This window comes from Paroedura picta, chromosome 13, assembly GCF_049243985.1.
Source record: "Paroedura picta isolate Pp20150507F chromosome 13, Ppicta_v3.0, whole genome shotgun sequence".
In the NCBI taxonomy this organism is placed as follows: domain Eukaryota; kingdom Metazoa; phylum Chordata; class Lepidosauria; order Squamata; family Gekkonidae; genus Paroedura; species Paroedura picta.
The window spans coordinates 25,473,803-25,493,801 of record NC_135381.1 but is presented as its reverse complement, the minus strand read 5'-3'; the positions used below and the strand labels follow the sequence as shown (position 1 = coordinate 25,493,801).

The 19,999-nt window shown below is 41.4% G+C and overlaps 1 protein-coding gene across 9 annotated transcripts in view; it reads right to left on the bottom strand.

The window, feature by feature from the left end:
* MTMR1 (myotubularin related protein 1) overlaps nt 1-19,999 on the bottom strand; it is a 51,907-nt gene that overhangs the window by 11,254 nt on the left and 20,654 nt on the right. For all 9 annotated transcript variants that reach the window (XR_013226170.1, XM_077307713.1, XM_077307717.1 and 6 more), the window contains 11 exons: nt 18,411-18,505; nt 18,142-18,249; nt 17,523-17,621; nt 16,816-16,899; nt 15,282-15,431; nt 14,151-14,339; nt 12,394-12,579; nt 11,284-11,490; nt 10,944-11,036; nt 7,405-7,518; nt 5,214-5,390 (listed from right to left, as the gene is read on the bottom strand). Coding sequence is in view for 8 of the 9 variants with exons in the window: in XM_077307713.1 (XP_077163828.1) it covers nt 5,214-5,390; nt 7,405-7,518; nt 10,944-11,036; nt 11,284-11,490; nt 12,394-12,579; nt 14,151-14,339; nt 15,282-15,431; nt 16,816-16,899; nt 17,523-17,621; nt 18,142-18,249; nt 18,411-18,505 (1,502 nt within the window). In the remaining variant the exon portion in view is untranslated. The remainder of the gene's footprint in view (nt 1-5,213; nt 5,391-7,404; nt 7,519-10,943; nt 11,037-11,283; nt 11,491-12,393; nt 12,580-14,150; nt 14,340-15,281; nt 15,432-16,815; nt 16,900-17,522; nt 17,622-18,141; nt 18,250-18,410; nt 18,506-19,999) is intronic.

The window sequence follows — 19,999 nt, the reverse complement described above, 5'->3', positions numbered from 1 at the left end:
GCCAGGCCTCCCCAATCCAAGTCCAACGCCCTTATTTAGACAGACAAGCCAGTTTTTATACCCCATTTTTCACTACCTGAAGGAATCGAAAAATGGCTTATAAGCACCTTTCCCTTCTTCTCTCTACAACAAACACCTTGTGAGGTAGGTAAGGCTGAGAGAACTCTAAGAGACCTGTTCTGTAAGAACAGTTCTAATAGAACTGTGGCTAGCCCAAGGTCATCCAACTGCTTGCATGTGGAGGAGTGGGAAATCAGACCCAGTTCTCGAGATTAGAGTCCTTTGCTCTTTAATCACTAAACCATGCGGGCTTTCTAGAAAGATAGATAGATCTATTTAATATGGTCAAAGACCAGTAAAACAGACAAAGTTTAAATTAATTCTAAGATGATGCATATTTACAATAAAACATAATTCACTATGTCAGACCTGTGGCCCGGTAGGCTCTGGCAGCAGCACAGAAACTTGCAACTATATCTGCTAAATCTGTGGGTTCAAAGGAAGCTGGGACCACTGGGAGTTCAATCGGCTAAGGATCTCAGCATGGTCTTACAGGAGGCAAAACTGAACCGAGAACCCCCAAGAAAACTCCAACTTATATACAGTAGCAAACAATGGATTTTCCTGCCAGTGTACGCTATTGGTCAGTTTTGATTAAAACTGATTAGATCCAGGAGACAGGATCTAGTCATGCATTGGTCAACTACATTGCCTGCTTTGATCCTGCCCTGGACTTCAAGCTTGGTCCTCAGCAGAATCACAAACACAACACCCCTCTCGCCTCAGGAAGTCACTAAACAGGTGATGAACAAAGTGCTGCAAGTACTGGGGTGCGGTATGAGTCCTTGATGACTGGTGGATCTCTGGAACTGAGGCTGGTGCATTACTGTCCCCAGCCGTGGGATGGGTGTCTAGTTTGCAGCGATTGGCTGTGCTGGCTATGCTGGAGAAGGAACTGGTGATGGTGGAGCTTCCTTGGGAACAGCCATGAGCACTGGGGCTGAACTGATTGGCTCCTCAGGAATAACAGGTCTGGGGGCGTAGTGGGGCACATGGTCCATGTGTCGGACTAATGGCGGGAAGCAGCCGCAGGTTGCAAAGTTGCAAAGTCACTGCTGAAGTGAAACGGGAGGCAAGAAGCAAAGCAGGGAAATGGCGGCTCCTCCTCTTCTAAGCCCAGCTAAAAAACAAAAAACAAAACAAAATCCCCTGCACTCTTTTGGCTTCTGCCACTGCCAGAGAAAGCTGCCAGAGAAAGCGACACTTGGCCATCCGGCGGAATCAAAAGAGCTTCAAAACCTGCCCCGCGATTATTATGGGCTGCCCTCTTTCCTTCATGGTCCCCCCCCCCCCCCCGCAATCCTGGCTGTGAATCAACCTCGGGAAGGTTTAATTACAGTGATTCTGCTGCTGCAAAGCATGAAGGCTGGGGTGAGCCCCTCTCCCTACCCCCCCCCTTATAAAGCACCACTTTCCCGGTTTGTGAATGCCGGAAGAAAATCGCTCCCAGCTGTTTTATATATGGCTTCAGCATGGGGGGGGGGCAACTCCAGACAACCCAACTGATTGTATTTTAAGCAGCTTCGGTGGCCGAGGCACCTCCCTCCCCCCCTGCGGCTCAGTAACGAGGCTTTCATGGCCTGGTAGCGGGCCGCTGCCCGGGGGTTGACGACCCCTGCTGTATGTGATTGAGCCTTGGCAAGAGGGTGGTTTATATGTTGTAAGGAACAGGTAGCCTTTAGGAACACTTGTCTTTTGCTGTTTCCCAAAACCTGTGACCTGGTGGCCTAGTAATATTATTAACTGTAATATAAGGTAAGAAAGTAACAGTTTACAGTTTTTTTTCTTCATTCTGTGAGATGATGATTAATTATGCTTTTGTTACTTCTCTAGGTACTAGTGTAGGAATTATTTTGCACACTGACAGGTATTGCTGTAAGGAATACTGCTGTAATAGGTACTTGCAACAATTTTTTTAATGTTTTGATTATTGCTTAAATAAGGTAAGGTAAAGGTACCCCCTATGCAAGCACCGGGTCATGTCTGACCCTTGGGGTGACGCCCTCCAGTATTTTCATGGCAGACTCAATATGGGGTGGTTTGCCAGTGCCTTCCCCAGTCATTACCGTTTACCCCCCAGCAAGCTGGGTACTCATTTTACCGACCTCCGAAGGATGGAAGGCTGAGTCAACCTTGAGCCGGCTGCTGGGATTGAACTCCCAGCCTCTTGGGCAGACTGCTTCAGACAGTATTTCTGCTGCCTTACCACCCTGCGCCACAAGAGGTATTTTTGTTTAAATAAGGTAATTTATATAATATTGAAACTAATTGTACTTTTTGAATTTAGGACACAACCACTGAGGAAAGGAACTTAAAAACGGCAAAATATCTTGACACCGTTTTGGTTGGTCTTTTTGTATAAAATAAATCTTGTAACACTGGTTTACCATATAGCCTTGGAGAGGTTTATCTGATAGCATTTGATATTGAACCATCCTTATTTCCTGTTGTAAATGCATTCTTATTTTATTCAAGCATGCATAATCCCAGAAATAGTCTGCTGTCCACTTTGTCCATGGCTAGACATGGAAAGTCTTAGTAATTGTGAGGTCCTGGCCCAAAATTGAAATTGGTGGCTAAGAATGACCAATACCCCCTTACTGGCTTCTCCACTGCACGTGTCTTCTGCCACCATGGTCCAAGCAAGCGGCAGCTATTGCCCCATGTGAGGTGGGCAGAGCTACTGCTACCTGGGGAAGCTGGTTGCCCAAGCACCTGCTGCCACCAAGCCAACTGCCTCCCTTCATTGGCATTGGTGGTCAGTGCCCCCCTTTGCCCCGCATGGGGCATGGGCAATTTCCCCTAGAGCCCATTGGTTAAGACTGCCCTTGTGACTAACAAGTGGGGCACCTGAGGAATATAGCAATTAGTTTTAATTTGTGGTTACCTTATCAAATCACTGCTTACCAAAGGGTTTAACCAAGAGCTTGTCTAAGTGCCTTGTACTTTGCCACAAGGTATTTGAATGATGCTACCCCTGGGTCCCTTCTTCCAACACCTGTTGCCCTGTCATAGACAACTGTGTCCTCAACTAATCTAATAGCAGAAGTGTTACACAATCATTGTACAGCAGAGATTATGAAATCAAAAATACATTGAACTAATAATACATGTTTCAAAGAACATACACATAAAAGTATTAAAGATCACATTACCCAGTAACAACAATCCATTTAGAAATGTACACTCCACAGAAAACTGTAGAACGGGTCACAAATACATGTTAATCACTCCAACAATCAACGATGAATGTAAGTGTGTAAGAATGAGCTACAGAATTTCCATGTCACCTCAAACACAATGAAATTCAATGCCAAGCAGCAATCAAAAATTAAATGAGCTACACGTTTATACAGTTCTCATTTTTCGTGCAGAATTGTACACTACATGAGAATCTCAGCTTTATGTGCTCCCCTGTCACTTCACATTATGCAGAGCCACACAGCTAAGTTATCCCAGACATTAGGAGGGGAGGGGAGAGGATTATATGCATGGTGGCTGTTAAGAGAGTTACTGTCTCCAGCAACCATAAATATTTCTGGCAACTGCCCATTCCTAGATGTTTTCAACCTTGTGCCAGCACTTACCTCCACAAATTGCACAGCCTCTGTGTGTGGGGGGTGGGTGGGTGGGGGGTGGGTGGATGGGGATGGGACAGGATGAAGGAAGTCTCGTATTTCATCCTGAATAGAATAGAAGCATTCCATGTCCTAAATTTTCTGGCACATGCAGAGAACTGGTTAGAAGATTTAGCCTTTCTTTAAATCAATTTTTGGAGATACCCTGAGGGGTAATCATGTTAGCCTGTACATCCCTGTATTTTCAACATCCTTATCAAGGATCTGGAGGAGAGGGTAGAGGGATTCATTAAATTTGTGGATGACACCAAATTGGGAGGAATGGCGAACACCACAGAAGATAGAGAGTTCAATGAGATTGAACAAATGAGAACAAGATACTATTTAATGAGAAGTGCAGAGTTCTACATTTGGGTCACAAAAATGATAAGCCTGCATACTGGATGGGAGATACACTTCTGGGGAGCAGTGTGTGAACATGATCTTCAAGTACTTGTGGACTGTAAGCAATTTGAGCAGATAGTGTGATGCAGTGGTAAAAACGGCCAATGCAGTCTTGGGCTGTATCAACAGAGGCATCACTACAAAATCACAAGATGTCATAGTCCTACTGTATACCCCATTGGCTAGACCCCACATGGTGTTCAGTGTGCAGTTCTGGAGGCCTCATTTCAAAAAAGACATGGACAAAATTGAGAGGCTGCAGAGGAGAGAGACAAGAATGATACAGGGCCTGGGGACCAAGCCCTAGCAGGAAAGGCTGAGGAACTGGAGGATGTTCAGGCTGGAGAAGAGGCAGTTGAGAGGGGATATCATTGCTGCCTTTAAGTATATGAAAGGCTGTCAGAGGAGGGCAGGGAAAGCAGAGGATACAACCTGCAGTAATGGGTTTAAACTATATGTAGAATAGTACCAGCTAGATATCAGGAAAAAAATGTTTCACGGTCAGAGTAGTTCGGCAGTGTAATCGACTAACTAAGGAGGTGGTGAGCTCCCCTTCACTGGCAGTCTTCAAACAGCATTGACAAATACTTATCCTGGATGCTTAGGCTACTCCTGCATTGAACAAGAGGTTGGATTAGATGGCCTGTACAGCCACTTCCAACTCTGATTCTATCTGATGAAGGTAGTATTCATGAAGGCATATGCTGGAATTAATCTTGTTAGTCTTAAAGTGTCACCAGATCTCTGTTTAATTCAGATGTTACAATAATATCTTGCACTGGGTGTAGTGAAATATTACTGCACTTGAATTCTGTGTCTCTGCCACAGAACTCAGGAGAGGGATAAAGACAGTGGCAACCACAAATAATATTTGCCCTCCAAGGTAAGATCATCCAAAATTTGTGGATTTCATTGTTTACAGTAGCTGCTGCGTGTGATATTTTAATCAGAGAGAAGTAGGAGGTAGTGAGTCCCAATGACTGCGATTCCAATTAAGTCCCCACCCTTGAGTAGTGCTTCATGCAATCTGAGCTCTGTACACAATACCTGGCTTATAACTGTCTGGTGTTAAATTTTCATTAAAAACTGCAAAAAACACAATAAAAGGAAGAAAAGGGGGGAAAAGCATACCTGAGACCTCATTCGTGGATTCCATCGCACATAATAGTTTACCCATAGTTCCAAATGGCTTAGACTGGCAACTGGATAGAGGACATGGTTTTCATAGTTTACATAGAAAGGGTTACTGAATTCATCTAGCTGGCTATTAATGTATGACCATAAAGAGAGGGTCCTTGTAGGGATTTCCTAAAGGTACAAACATATTTTTGTCAAGCGCATTTGCAAGGAATGCTCTTCGAATGCAGTCATTGTTAAAACATACTATTCAAAAGACAATGTTTTACCTTTAAGAAGATACCTTATAATGGCTTGCAGCACTTACACACACTGGAAGGAACACACCAAATAAGTCCCTGCAGGTATACAATGTCAGTACAAATGGACAGGTAGTCTTTTAAAGAAGCCTGGCTATCAGTATAGCTCTTCTCACTAAAGGAATCCCTGATAAGCTCTCGTGGAATGCCAGGCCCCCTAATAACATGCTTGTAAACTTTGTCTCTAAGACGAAACAGAAAAGCTATTAATGTAGAAAAAATGCCTGCATTAAGAAACTTGCTGGTCCTGGAATAGTTTTCAGATATGGTTATTTTAAGAAAAACTAAATCAAAAGCCATATGTTGATGTAAAAGTTGTTATTGATTGTATTTCAAGTATTAGGCATTTGAAAATGCTGAAGTTTATTTCCTTGGGGTAATAGTGATAACACGAAGACATACTGGGCCTGGAGGAACAAAGGTGTGCTTTTAGCAGTGAACACTATCACTCTCAAGCAAAAAAACAACAATGGAAATAGCAAAATAAAGCAGAGTCTCCCTACATGTATCCCAAATACTGTGTTCTTAATTAAATGTCCATGTTTAGCTTTATTCAGAGGGATCCTTAAATTCTATAACCAAATACAAACACCACCATAAAATTGTTATTAAATCAAGGTTTCAGAATCTGAATTCTTATCAGCATCATCATGCAATTTTATACTCCTTTGATGCTATAAAGCATCTGTTTCCACTACAGTTGTCTCTTAAATTGAATTTTTTTTTTAAAAAGGGGGAGCTGCATTAGATTATACATTCATGAGAGGGAGAAGTCTGGTAAGCACATACTTAGTCAGAATGTATAATTCAGCTCCATCTTGTGGTGTGATCATGCAACTGGCAGCGCTAAATCAGCCACTTAAACCAGATTTATATCAGATTGAACCCACAGTCTCCATTTCCACAAATATTTTTCCTTGTTGGGATCAAGGGGGAGTGAGCTTCTGGGTAAAGCATGCCATTACTCTGTTCATTCTGTGTACAAGATAACTTTTTTAAATTTCAGTTATTTACTTAACTTATAGCCCTCTTTTCTTGCTGAGGTGTAAAATGGATTAATAGTAGTATAACAACAACAAAAACAACCACCTTTATTCTTATATCCCACCCTTTCTGGTAGGTCAGGGTGAGTTACAATATACTGAAATGATCCATTCTAAAACCCAATATAAATATTATTAAGTATTAAATCATTCTATAGTCTACATACAGCCTCATTTCAATACAATTTGGGGATTCCAGTTTTTTCTTTGGGGGAGGGAGAGAGGGTCTGTCTTCTATTTTTCTGGCACTGAGGCCAGTTTTTCTTGATGCTGTATCTGGTGATTTGTCTGATGTTTTGTCTGGACTCAACCGTAGGTCTGGTGAAACAGCTCTGTCTTACAGGTCCCATGGAACTGATTAAGGTGCCACAGGGCCCTAATCTCCTTCAGCAGTGCATTCCACTAGGCTGGGACCAAGGCTGAAAAGGCCCTGACCCTGGTCAGGTCAAGGCCCGTCTAACCTTTTTTTGGGCTGAGAATCCTAAACATATTTTGATCAGCTGACCTCAGTGCTCTTTGTGAGACATAATGGGAGAGGCCTGGACTTCCTCCTACTTCTTCCTGGGTAGGAAATACATTAGTAGGGACAGTTCCAATCAATACAAACTGGCACAAACTTGGCTGGAAATTTTGACTAGACATTTTTAACATTTAAAGAGCGGGAATAAGTTTTGATCAGCGCTAACTCCAAAATGTTATCTGTGGCATTTGGAGGCTATTCTGCTCATAAAAAGAATCCCAAAAATTCATTTCTAGGTTGTACTTAAGTACTTTTAGCTCTACAAAACAAAAACATCTGACTTTCTTATTTCTGTATATAAAACCATTAAACAGTTGGTTTACCTCTTTTATTCGCTGATGTTCAGAGTTGCATAAAAAGGTGCCAAAGAGACAGCTGTAAAGATGATCCAAAATGGTGATCAAGAACAGTTCATTGAACTCAAAGGCAGCTGAAAACTAAAGAAACAATAAAATGTTTTGTCAAGGTTTTGTTAGGAGAAAACAGTTTTGCTTCCATTTAAATATTTCCCCTCTAACAAGAGAAGAAACTTTGAATGGAAAATACAGTGCTAAAGTTTATGAGGTCTCCAAGAAATAACAAAACTGCAAAGGTTGACAGGAGGAGGAGGGACTTGGTGGCCCTTGTCACTTTACATTCAGCCTTCTGTTGAAAGAGGACTTCTTATCAAGATTCCCCAACAGATCCTTATTATTACATCTGTGAATTAAAGACAGATCAGGTGCTTGCACAAGGGCTTCCATTTCCCCACCTGAGGTTCTCCTCTCTTTGCTTTTTAAACAAAGGAAAGTAGGCATGGTGGAACAAACATGTGCCAGCAGAATTCACTATTAAGCCATTGTAGCTTAATCTCAATAATAGAAAAAAAATCAGGAGGGGAAGATGGCCTTCCAACCCCAAAGAACTGTTTTCATTATACCACATTGACAGCACGCTGCTTTTACATACACCGTAGAGGCAATGGGGATTCACAGTTGCAGCACATCAAGTACATAAACCACACATGTCCGTGCCGAGATTCTGCAAGCACACAGAGATTCTTAATGGCACTGGTGAAGTGAGGCATTTCTTATAAAGGGGTTCCATTCCACAACATTTCGTAGTTATGTGTAGTTATCACCTTAATGTTCTGAAGGAAATTGCAGTGGCTCCATTTGAAATGTTTTACAGTATCAGAGCTTAGTAAGAAGAGGTCTTACAGAATCACCAACGCACCAGACACCAGTTTTTGGAATGAAGATAGGCCACAGTTTTTATTGATTACAGAACATTGGTGAAGCATGGGGTCAGATCCTGGAAATCGAGCAACCTGCCTGCCGTTTGATGCATGTCTCACAATCTGCCTGTTGGGGGAAACCTGGGCATGACAAATATGATGGGTATCGCAAGAGTGGCTGCCGCTACATGGTCTCATTTGACACCAGGGGTGAGTCCAAGCACAACCCCCATCTGGGAATTCTACAGGGTGGCTCAAAACCCCTAGACCTCATAAGGAAGTCCCCTAAAAGGGGGGAAGAGAGGGACACATAGGCCCGTCCTTCCTGCCCCAAAGTGCAAAACTGCCAGCTATGACCAATAAGCATATATAAACTAAGGCCCTGAATAAAGGGGAGGGTGGATCCACAGGAAAAAAAAAACATGCTCCAGGAGCACTCAATCAGCACATTTTAAATAGCTTGGCTGGTCTCTACATCACTGCTTGACCAGCGTGGCCCCCAGATTATGTGGTACCAGCCATTGTGGTCCTTCTCTGGCTGTTCTGCCAGTCCTTCAACCCTCTTCTATGCCTGTGCTACAAAACTGGCCATTCTGAGGTACATCTCAGCTGTGCTTGCATCTGTTGGAGTATGAATTCAATTCCACTGAAGGGAAATCTGGATTTTATAACCCAGCTAGCAAAAATACCTGCCTGTGCTTCGAGTCCATTGATGAGTTTCATGATTTATTTATTATTTATTTATTATATTTATATACTGTCCTCCCTTTCAGCCTATAACAAGTTTGTGCTGAAAACTCTGTAGATGCCACTGGGGGTTGTCCCTGCCATGTACAAGCTGAGCCTATCTACTCTTAAGCTCCTTTGTTGCTCTCCATCCAGTGTAAAAGATGAGAACAGAAAACAGAGTTGCTTACCTTTAACTATTGTTCATCGACGTCTTGCGTGCAGGCACATATTGGGACAGCGCACGCACAGGCCTGCCACTCGGTACTTCGCTAGCTAAAAATCTCCAAAGAGGTTGCTGGCCCAGGAGACCATGCATGCGCGGGCTATCCCACCTGCCGTTCACGTGACTCCAGGGCTGAGTGCCCACCCACCTCAGTCCCTAGCCGCTGCTCAAAAAACAGATGTCCCAAGGACTCAGCGGGGTAGGTGGGAGGGAATGTCTGCCTACGCACAAGACATTGGTGAACAACTGTTACAGGCAAGCAACTCTGTTTTCATCACCCGTCTTGTTGTGCAGTCCTACATTAGGACCTTAATGAGCTTAATACCTTAGGTGGAGTGTGAGACCATCAGGAGAAGAGACAGTGTAGAACAGCAGTCCTGAAACAAGCTTTGGCTCTGGCTGTAAGATCAATCGCATAATGCCTAATGAATGTGCTCTCATTCGACCATGTCACTTTTACAGATGTCTTGAAGGGGTAAGTGTCGCAGGAACGCTGCCGAAGAAGCTTGTGCTCTCAATAAATGTGCCCTCAGGTACAGGGGACATGGGAGGAATGCAACCCTATAAAGGTAAAGGTATTCCCTGTGCAAGCACTGGGTCATGTCTGACCCTTGGGGTGACGCCCTCTAGCGTTTTCATGGCAGACTCAATACAGGGTGGTTTGCCAGTGCCTTCCCCAGTCATTACCGTTTACCCCCCAGCAAGCTGGGTACACATTTTACCGACCTTGGAAGGATGGAAGACTGAGTCAACCTTGAGCTAGCTGCTGGGACTGATCTCCCAGCCTCATGGGCAGAGCTTCAGACTGCATGTCTGCTGCCTTATCACTCTGCGCAACAAGAGGCTCATGCAACCCTATACACAGCTCAAATTGTTGACATCAGCCATCTGGAAATAGACTGTGAAGATGCCTTTGCACTCTTCTTAGATCCCCAATAACACACAAACAGAGATTTCCTAAATTCTCTGGTTCTGTCTAGGTAATAAAGGACTGATCATTTGACATCTAGCAAGTATAATGTCTTTTCTCCAAGAGACTGGGGGTCAGGAAAGAAAGAGGGCAAAGGCACCTTCTGGGACAGGTGAAATTGGGAAACTATCTTAGGCAAAAACCGCCAATTGGAATACAGAAACACCCTTGAAGGGAAAACTTTCAGGAAGGGGGGGATCCACTTTGAATGAAACTAGGCCAATCATTGGCCATTTTAGAGATGGAGGGGTGGGTTAACATGATCATGTATGGTCATATTAGCCAATAAATGTTTTAAAAATTTTAAAATATAAAAATTAACTAACTCCTACCCATTCAGGAGACCTTCCAGGGCCATCAAGAAACCCCAGGGTTTCATGAAACCTTGGTTGAAAAAGCCTCCTCTATTTTAATATGATTGGGCAGATAAAATCTATGCCCGCCTCTGGTTATTTACTCAGTTGCCTGCCACAGGAAGCTGTTAATATCCCCAAAAATATAAATGCTTTGAATAATTAAGATATGCATAAGCATTTCTAAATTAGTGCATTTGCATCCTATCTAGATTTCATGTTTCTTAACTAAAGATAGGTTTTAGTGTTCCTATACTATGAACTCCCATAATTCAGTTAAAAATTATTCAATTCTTCTAAAGACAATATGACCTCCTACTTGAATGAAAAACACTGAAGAATTGTCATAAACATGCTGCACTCTCTCTTACCTGCTTTGTCATTTGCCATACACAGTCAATGAACTGAAGGAAGATTGGTGACCTGTCGGCATCAGCATGATCGTCGTCACCATGGCCCACTCGCTGGAGAAGGGGGAACAAAAATTCCTCTGACCAACGTTTTCCTCTTTAAAATATTGCTTTATTAAAGCAGCGCATTAGAAAAGTTAAATTTCTTCAAAGAGCAGTTGAATACTGCACAGAGTAGTCTACATTAAAATAAAGCCAAAGAGGACGTCATGGCTTTTGTCACAGTCAAAAAGCAGGTCTTGACACAGACAGAATGAAGAAAAGTGGACTGATACAGAAGGAGGAAGTCTTTCAAACTTACCAATGCAAACCGATGGCCGAAGCTCATCCACTCCTTCTCCAGGAGGACCTGGAAGCCTTTGATGGTTCTATAATGGCTGTCCAACATGAGCATGGCTAAGCAGGTAAGCTGAGTGGTCCGGTCCCAGCCATCACTGCAGTGTACCACCACGGACGTTTTACCAGATTCGATTTTGTCAGCGATTCTCACTGCCCCAGCAAGCAGCATCTTTAGAAAGAAGCAAAGTCCCAGATGGAGACACTGACTATTTCTTTAAATAATATATATTTAATGTGTCAAAAGAGGTCACTAATCTACTCTTCTGTTTTCATCCATTAAAAGCTGGATGTGTCAGGCAGTTCACAAGAGTGACACATCACAGTCCTTTACTGCCTGACAGTCTCCAACGTCAGATAGGTGTTCAGAGGTGTGCCAACTCTAAACATGTTTTTAAAAACTATTGTGGCTTATAGGCCTATCATCCATAAATGCTATACAGACTAGTGTGCGGAATTCTCTACTGCTAACAGACTCCATTAGCACGTTTGACTTGACAAGACATCCATGATTCAATGTGCACAATTTAAACAGTGGTCTCTTACCATTGTTCACTGAGTGGTCTGCTGTGAGGGCACACATGTGGACTGCAATTGTAGGCCAGTTACAGAGAATTTCAAAGCTTTAGTAGAATTTTTCAGAGCCTGAGAGTGCTCCCCCTCCCCTCAGTCTCCAAGTATCTCCTTTCCTACCCATGGGTTACATGACAGAGGCTCTCCCCTTGGTTCTTCCTTCCATGAGGAGCTGCAGAGAGATACCAGTAGAGCAGCCCACAGAGGAAAAAGGAGGGAGGGGATGTATGTCTGCACAAAAGACTACTCAAAGAACAACACTTACTGGTAAGCACCACCTCATTTTCATCAGCTGAAATCCCTCCCCAGTCCCTATTCCAACCACTGTGCTAGACTGACATAGCATGAAAATACAGCAGTAGGAGAAAACCATATTTTAATCCAGCAAGAGTTCACCTCTTTTCAGATCTTGGAAAGATAATGTAAGAATAGAGTCCAGAAATAAAAAATACAATTAACTCTTCAAAACTAAGGCAGAAGATATTTTCATCAAGTCAATTACCCGTATATATTCTAGCCAGTGAGTACTCTCCACATTGGATAGCCATCGAGACTCATCAATTGTAGGGTAAACTATTTCTTTCAGCTTACGCAGTGATTCTCTCATCACATGGATATTTGGGATCTCCAAGAAAATCAGCTCAACATTTGGGTAGGCACTTTCACTTTCATATCCACCACCTTTTGCCTGCAATCACAAATTGCCTCACATAAATTATTTAAATCATTTTTCAGTACCTCAGTAGTAAATAACTACTAATTGTTACTTGCAGAAGTGCATCATTAATATTAACTTAAGCTACAAACGTCTTTGTAATATTTTGTATGCTTTCCTGAATTGCTGCTTGCAAACTACACCCAAAAGGCCTTTCCCCTCATTTGTCAAGTTACTTGGTTACTGCAAAGTGAAACATGCTTCTTCATCTGAGTGGTAACCTATAGATGATAGGTCAATTGTATAGCTTTCCTTTCCTACTAGGCTACGCTTAGATCTGAATAGCCAATAATATCTGCCCATAAAATTGATGTTATGTTCTTGCATAGGAACATGGCTTGGATTACTGTCACATGCCTGCTTTACTATGTGATTAGTTAGTCTCCCAAAATATTCATATGCCAGACAATTCAAAAAGTAAATTTCAATCTACTTGAAAGCACAAGATTGGCTCTCTTGTTACTTAAGAGGGCCAGAGTTGGATAGTAGTTCTGTTTTGTCTGGATGTGCTCCTTAAGGAACCCAGACAATGTGGCTGAACTTCCTAGTTCTTCTCCAAACTGGACAAAGCCCAGGGGTTGAGAACTTCTTGGAAATAATCTGAAAACAAAGGAATGTACCTGTAAGTATGTTTAGAAATTTGCCTGCATTTGTTTGGCACAGGTTAGTGAAGAACTACTTTTTTTCCCCCACACTGTTGGTCATTTTCTTCTACTTTCAAACTTTTTAAATGCCTTGTAAATATTTGGGGAAGGGGTTGTTTTTTAGGAGTTTTGGACACTCTAGAAGTCTCTTAAATTATCATAGTGGTCATGTTTTAAGGTTAGACCTTGAAAAGTAGAAGTGGTGGTGGCACATGGATTTGTGTTTTAAGGTCCTTCAAGGGGGTCAGAGAAGGCAGCTCAGTTTGGCAGGGAATTTGGCCTAGAAAGCACAGATGACCGAAATCAGGACCACTATCTGTCATGATATTTTAAGCAATTATCAGAGTGCATTCTTAAAGGTAGTGTTAAGTGCAAGCTTGTTAAGAAATGCTTCTTATATGACTTCATGACTTGCGCTTGTTAAGAGACATAGCAAATTTATGACCCCCTTATTTCTTTGACTTGTGTATAATTAGTGGGATCATTTACTTGTAGTGGGATCAATTACTTGTAGATAACAATACAATATGAAAACTAATTTCTAATTAATTTTATATTTACTGGTTCTGTATACTTATTCCTTGTTTCAGTATTTTTGAGTGTCTCCTTAGCTAACAAGTTTTAATAAAGAAAATTTACAAAAAACATTTTATGTTTGGTCGGCTGATGGTTTCAATGCCCGGGACCTTGTTAATTATACAGTACTGTTAAATTAAAACTCTTCTCACAGAGTGCCTAACACAACTAATTGTAAAAGTTTTACTGTTTTATATTCAGTCAGAAAGAAGCTTAAGTTTCCATGTGGTTCAACTCAGAGTAATCACTTAACTAATTACATAATCTGTTACATGTCACCCCGCCTATCTTGCCCCCGATACTACCTTTTCATAAACATTTTACCTTGTTTGTATCTGCAACACTGTTCTGTCTGGCATCAAAGATAAAAAGCTTGTGGGACTGAGCATTGGCATCCATGATTGTTTGCAAATATTTCTCATCTTCTTTGCAGCGTTTGTCATTTGGGCCTACTAAAGGCTGGCTACAACGTGTGATGGTAGCCTGACTCTCAGGGTGGATCCAGGATAACACCTTAGTTAAGAAAAGCAAAACAAAAGCACAAAAGTCTCTGAAAGACCTCATTTGTCAAATTAAAAGCAGATCTGAAATAGTTAGGACAGAGAAAAGGCAATTGTGGGAGAAGTTTCATGCAACTTAAATGGAAAATGAATACAGATTTGGGATATAACCAAGCATTTAATTCTGCACACACAAAGATAATTGCTAGATAATTAGCTGCCTTCTTTTGAAAATGAGACCTGTCAAGGGGATGGACTCTAAAAAATTAGAAATTCTATGATGCCTGTTCAAATCTTGGTCATGTGTAAAAAGCCAGCAGAAATGCAACAGGTGCTAGCAGTGACCACGGGGCGGCCCTACCAGTAAGCAGGGCCAGCTCCTGCGGTGCCCCAGAGTTGGCCCAACCTTCCTTTTCCCACTCTTTGGGGGGCAGAAGGCATGGGGCATGTGGCTCCCCCACTCCCCAGCCTCGGGCAAGAGCAGAGGCTGAGCTCACCACCATAGGGCATTTGAGCAGGACTGGTCTCTTTCCCTCTCCCCTCCCCTGCCACTCCCTGGAGGCTAGGAGGGCGGGGGTAGCCTTCACCCATCCAGGTGAGGCCACAGTGGCAGGCCATTAGATTATGCTGCGGCCAAGTGGGTCCTTCCCTTCCCCCTTCTGCAGATTGGCTACAGGCAGAGCTTCCATGTGGAAACTCTGCCCACAGCCATACCATATTCCCTGTTCAATTCAGATCAAAGGATTTTTTAAAAATTTGATTAAACCAGAGAGCCCTAGAGGTTGTGCTTGGAATAAGAACAATTTCATGGGGAGGCATCCCAAAAATGTGTGGGGATGCTGTTGTGTATTAAGAGAAAAAATCCTATGTAGAAACAACTGGACGTCATATATTGCATCACGACCCTACTCAGCGACATCTCCCCCCACCCCTTTAAGCCAAGTATTTTACTTACTGGAACTCGGCCTTTTGCCCTGAATGCTGCTACTCTGGAGAGGTCATCATCTTTTACACTAGTTGGCACAACCAGAATGGCAGGATACGTATCACAAAGTTCATACATACTATTAATTTTAGATATTTTCCAGCTCTCATTAGGTAGTCCCTGCACAGAAACAAATTTTTGTTAGTGTTTTATTTAAAGAAACCTGATATTTTAGAGCTTTGTTTGGAGCCCTTAAAGAATAATCTACTGAACTTTTAAAAATTGTATACATATATATGTTACCCTGTCATTTTTTTGTATAGGGATTCTGAAAATAACACAAACATATTGTTTACAAATAGCTTATGAGCAGATATAAAGTTTTAAGCTTGACCAGATTAGAAACACCAGTTGGTCATAAGGACAGCTAGCTAGTTAGGGCGCCTATCTTCAATAAGGACATTTGTACACTCTTGCATATTGGGTGATTATGTAGAGCAGTGGTTCTCAATCTTCCTAATGCCGCGACCCTTTAATACAGTTCCCCATGTTGTGGTGACCCCCAACCATAGAATTATGCAAGTGCTCTTTCACAGAAATTAAACTGAAATTGACCAATGGTGTGAAGATCCATTGTTCATGATTGTATATAAATTGTTTTTTTTTTCTTGGGGTTTCTCAGTTCAGTTCTGCCTCTTGTCCCACCATGCCGATCTCGCTCTTTTCCACTGCTCCAGTCAGACAAACACTCTATCTCAATCTACCCCACAAGGCTGTTGTGTGGTTGGTGCTCTCCTGGCCAAGCTGCTTGCCCTGCTGCGACCCCTGTGAAAGGGTCATTTGACACCCAAAGGGGTCCAGACCCCCAGGTTGAGAACCACTGATGTAACGTATCAAAACAATGACATCTGAATTTGCTTGTTTTCCTCTTCCCTGTGTCTTTTTTGAATGATAATGAACAAAAAGGAAGAGGTTCAACCCAGAACAAACTAGGTAACCAAAGAGGTCGATTTAAATCCCCTGCTTCCTCTCATGAAGGATTTCACAAAATCCTTTTTGAATGATGACAAGTGGTTTGTAAGCCATCATTTTTAAAAATTTAAACCACCTTCATGGCATTCATGTAGTTAGTAAATAAAATAAGGACACCTGGTAGGGAGGGTTGATGACTTCTCGGGCTTGTACAACAATGCACACATAAGGATGCTTCCTGTGAATGTGAATAGTCATGTCCCATGGACTTCAAAAAACGAGAAAGACAAACCACATGGACAGGACCTATCATCTAAAATTTAAACATGCAAGCATCAGTCCCAGGAGTAACTCTAGAGCAAACCGTTTGAGAGAGCAAGGAGACAATGGCAACGCTGTATTCAATCAGCTCACCCCTTCTCACCCCTCCACCAAACGATACTAAGTTCATAGATTAAAAAATCAGAAACTGGATTATTCACCTGGACTTATGGCAGCCATATTCTGGCAAATTTCATGTTTCATGTCTCCTAATGTTTGTGGATATTCAGAGGAAGAATAAATACAAAATCTGAATACATTAATTACCTACCTGCCTCTTATATTCTGCCATTGGGTCATAAACTTTCCAGCCATTAACAGGAAATTTTTCTTTATAGCTGAATGCAAACAATGGCTGCATGCCATAAAACAAAAGTACACATTACTAAACATATTTCATTTCACAACAGAATTCATGGGAGCATTATATCTATCTATCTATCAACCTCATACTGCTTCTTAACTTATTAGTTCTAAACAGATTACTAAAACATAGAAAAAGTCAAGACACCATTTAAATGGCCGTAAAAATCAGGGAGCAACTTATCATGAATTTCAAGCAATTTTAGTTTATTTATTTATTTATTTATTTATTCAAATTATTGACTGCCACTCCAAAAGGCTTGTGTCGGTTTACATATGTCCCACTAAAAACCCCATTGAAACCCCATTAAAAGGACTATAATAGTATTCAGACTGTGTTCAGTAATTTCAAGCACAGCTTACAATTTTCTGTATTTGTTAATGACCAAAGCAAGAGATAACACCCATCTAATGTTGGTTATTTAGAATTCATCATACAGATATCAATGGAATTTCAATTTAATGCTTAGGACGGTAGCCTTAGTTCATTTATCTACCTTTCTGAGAAAGCTTGTTCAGCTACAACAGTGACAGTAATCAATAATTTGGTGCAAACTGGTTGATTTTTTTGTCTCTTCTTTTACATCATGAAGAACTCCAGAAAAGAATACTTACCAGTCCATGAGAAAGAGGAAATGCTCGTGTAATAAGGTTTTGAAAAATCTCCAGTCTATGCTCTTCCTGTTTATATGCAAACCGCAAATTTCTCATATCCTGTCAAATAGGCAGTTAAGTTACATCAAAATGAAAGAATTTGCAGTGGCTGCTTGTACTAAGGAGCCTCTCTGCTTAATCCACCAAAATCCCATTCTAAACAACAACTACTAAGAATATACCCAGTGTGAACAAGATGCAACATTACATTCAGTAAAGAGTTGAATGAAACTTATCACCTGCAGCAGATACAACAGTCAATTCAATTAAAAAAGGATTGTGTCATGAAAGCACACATTAAATCACTGGAGGGGGAAACAGTGATTCATGATATATGTATGACAGGGCAAATGGATGCCTCATTGCCTACCTAAACTCTGAAAGTTCACTTCACACATACAAAAATCTCTAATCACATGTATTGTGTTTCACATCCATATTCCATGGCATGACATCAGCTAAGACAGAAAACTGGTAGGCTGACAAGAAACAAACAAACAATGCCTTCTGAAACACAAACATCAAAAAAGAATTAAACACTAAGGAGTAACAGCGTATGCTCCTAAGATTAAATCAATACCTTGCAAACAATTTCTATACCACAAGAGTTATCTCCATGGCTCTGCACTCCAATCTTTTCAACCCTAGTTATCACTCCAAGAGGAACATCAAGAACAAAATGGGGATCCTGGAATTTGAAGAACAGTAAACACGTTTAGAATTTAGTGGGTAGAAACATTTAATATAATCAACATGAGAACAAACTATACATTTAAGAGAGGAACAACACAAATATAACAAGAAAAATATGTTGCTTTAAGATATGCAAAAAGGAAAAAAAGGACTCACCCTTTCAACATTCTTGAAATACATTTTGAAATCTGTCACTGTCAGTGTACCACTGATGGCTCCAATAAATGGACAGATATACATAACATCTTTAGCTGGTAAAAATAAGGATTTATTAATTCTACATTCTTATATATACACATGGAAACACGTAAATAATATTTCATGCAAGGAAATTGTGGAACTTTCAAATGCCTTTTTTAGTATGGCATCAACATGGAATAACTGGTTTCAGGTGACAAATTACTTCACAAGATATGAAATAACCATTCCGGATGTCCCTGAAATTACAGGACAGAACCTGATGGAGCTTGCTGAAATTAAGAGCTCTGGTGATGACAATTTCCACAACAATTCTAACTGAATCTCAGCTATTTGAAAGTTAAGGATACTGGTCTCCATCCCAAAGTATGCTTAGATCATTCTTCCCAACAATGACTATATTCAACGACAGCTCTCAAAACTTCATGCATTAATCATATGGAAGAGTTCATGCTGCAGGCAGTGAGCAGACATCACCAAACCCTTCTTTCCCTTGTTGCAATCTATTTAATAAATAATTTCAGTTTCCAGAACATTAGGAGTAGAACAAGCAGTGCTTCACAATCCAGATACAGATTCATGACAGCACTTTTTGAATAAAATATGACCCAACAATTTCATTTAGCAATAAGGCACTTCTAAGTGTTATAGCAAACAAGCCTTGTCTGAGCTAAGGAGGCAAAAATACACTGTTAAGTGCTGCCCACTTCTACAAGCAGTGAGAAGTCCAGGGCTTTGCTTCTTCTGGATGACAGATTACTGGAGACTTACACTATCATTGTTTATAAGTAAAGACTATTTCTGACTTCTGAAACCAGTGGAAAACAGTGCATGCTACATAAAGAATCACAGTGAGCGATAGTGTGTACCCACATCCTACCAGGCTGCTTCCTGTCCAACCAAGCTTATAGCTATCTCTACCCAGTTCTCAAAAATCAAAAACTCTCACCAATTAGCACTCTCTCTCTCACACAACCTTCCCTCCCACCCCCAAATAACTACAAAGCACTTTTGTCAGACTCCACAATTTATCTGCAAGGCCATTACCCATTCAGCCAGTAGCTTCTACTGAGGAAACATCAGCTGATCATATGTGAAAATTAACAGGCAACCAGGTTTTTAAAAAAGGATGATCACACAGCAGCCTTAGTGATGGGAGCATTTCCTCATATTAAGCCTGTTTCCCCCCCCAAAAAAGTATGCCAATGAGTGCCTTGGGCTGTCACCATTGCCCTACAATGGCAATCTGCCAGATGCCTAGCTGCATTTATTTGTTGTTTTGTCAATTTAATGCCCTCTGCAATCACAGCCTTAGCCTGAGGGTGATGTGTAGGATCCAGGTAATCTAGCATCGGGGGCCATTTCTCCCATAAGGAGGTCTGATATCGACCCATAATTGCTTCATAGTTAGAAACCCTAATCCCCACTGAAGAGGAAGAATAAAATTTTCCAGCCATAACATCAATTTTTCTTCTCTCCCTATTAAGGGGATAAGAATGCAGATCTGCCCGGCTTCTGGAGGGGAGTACTGCAGAAATGATAGAATT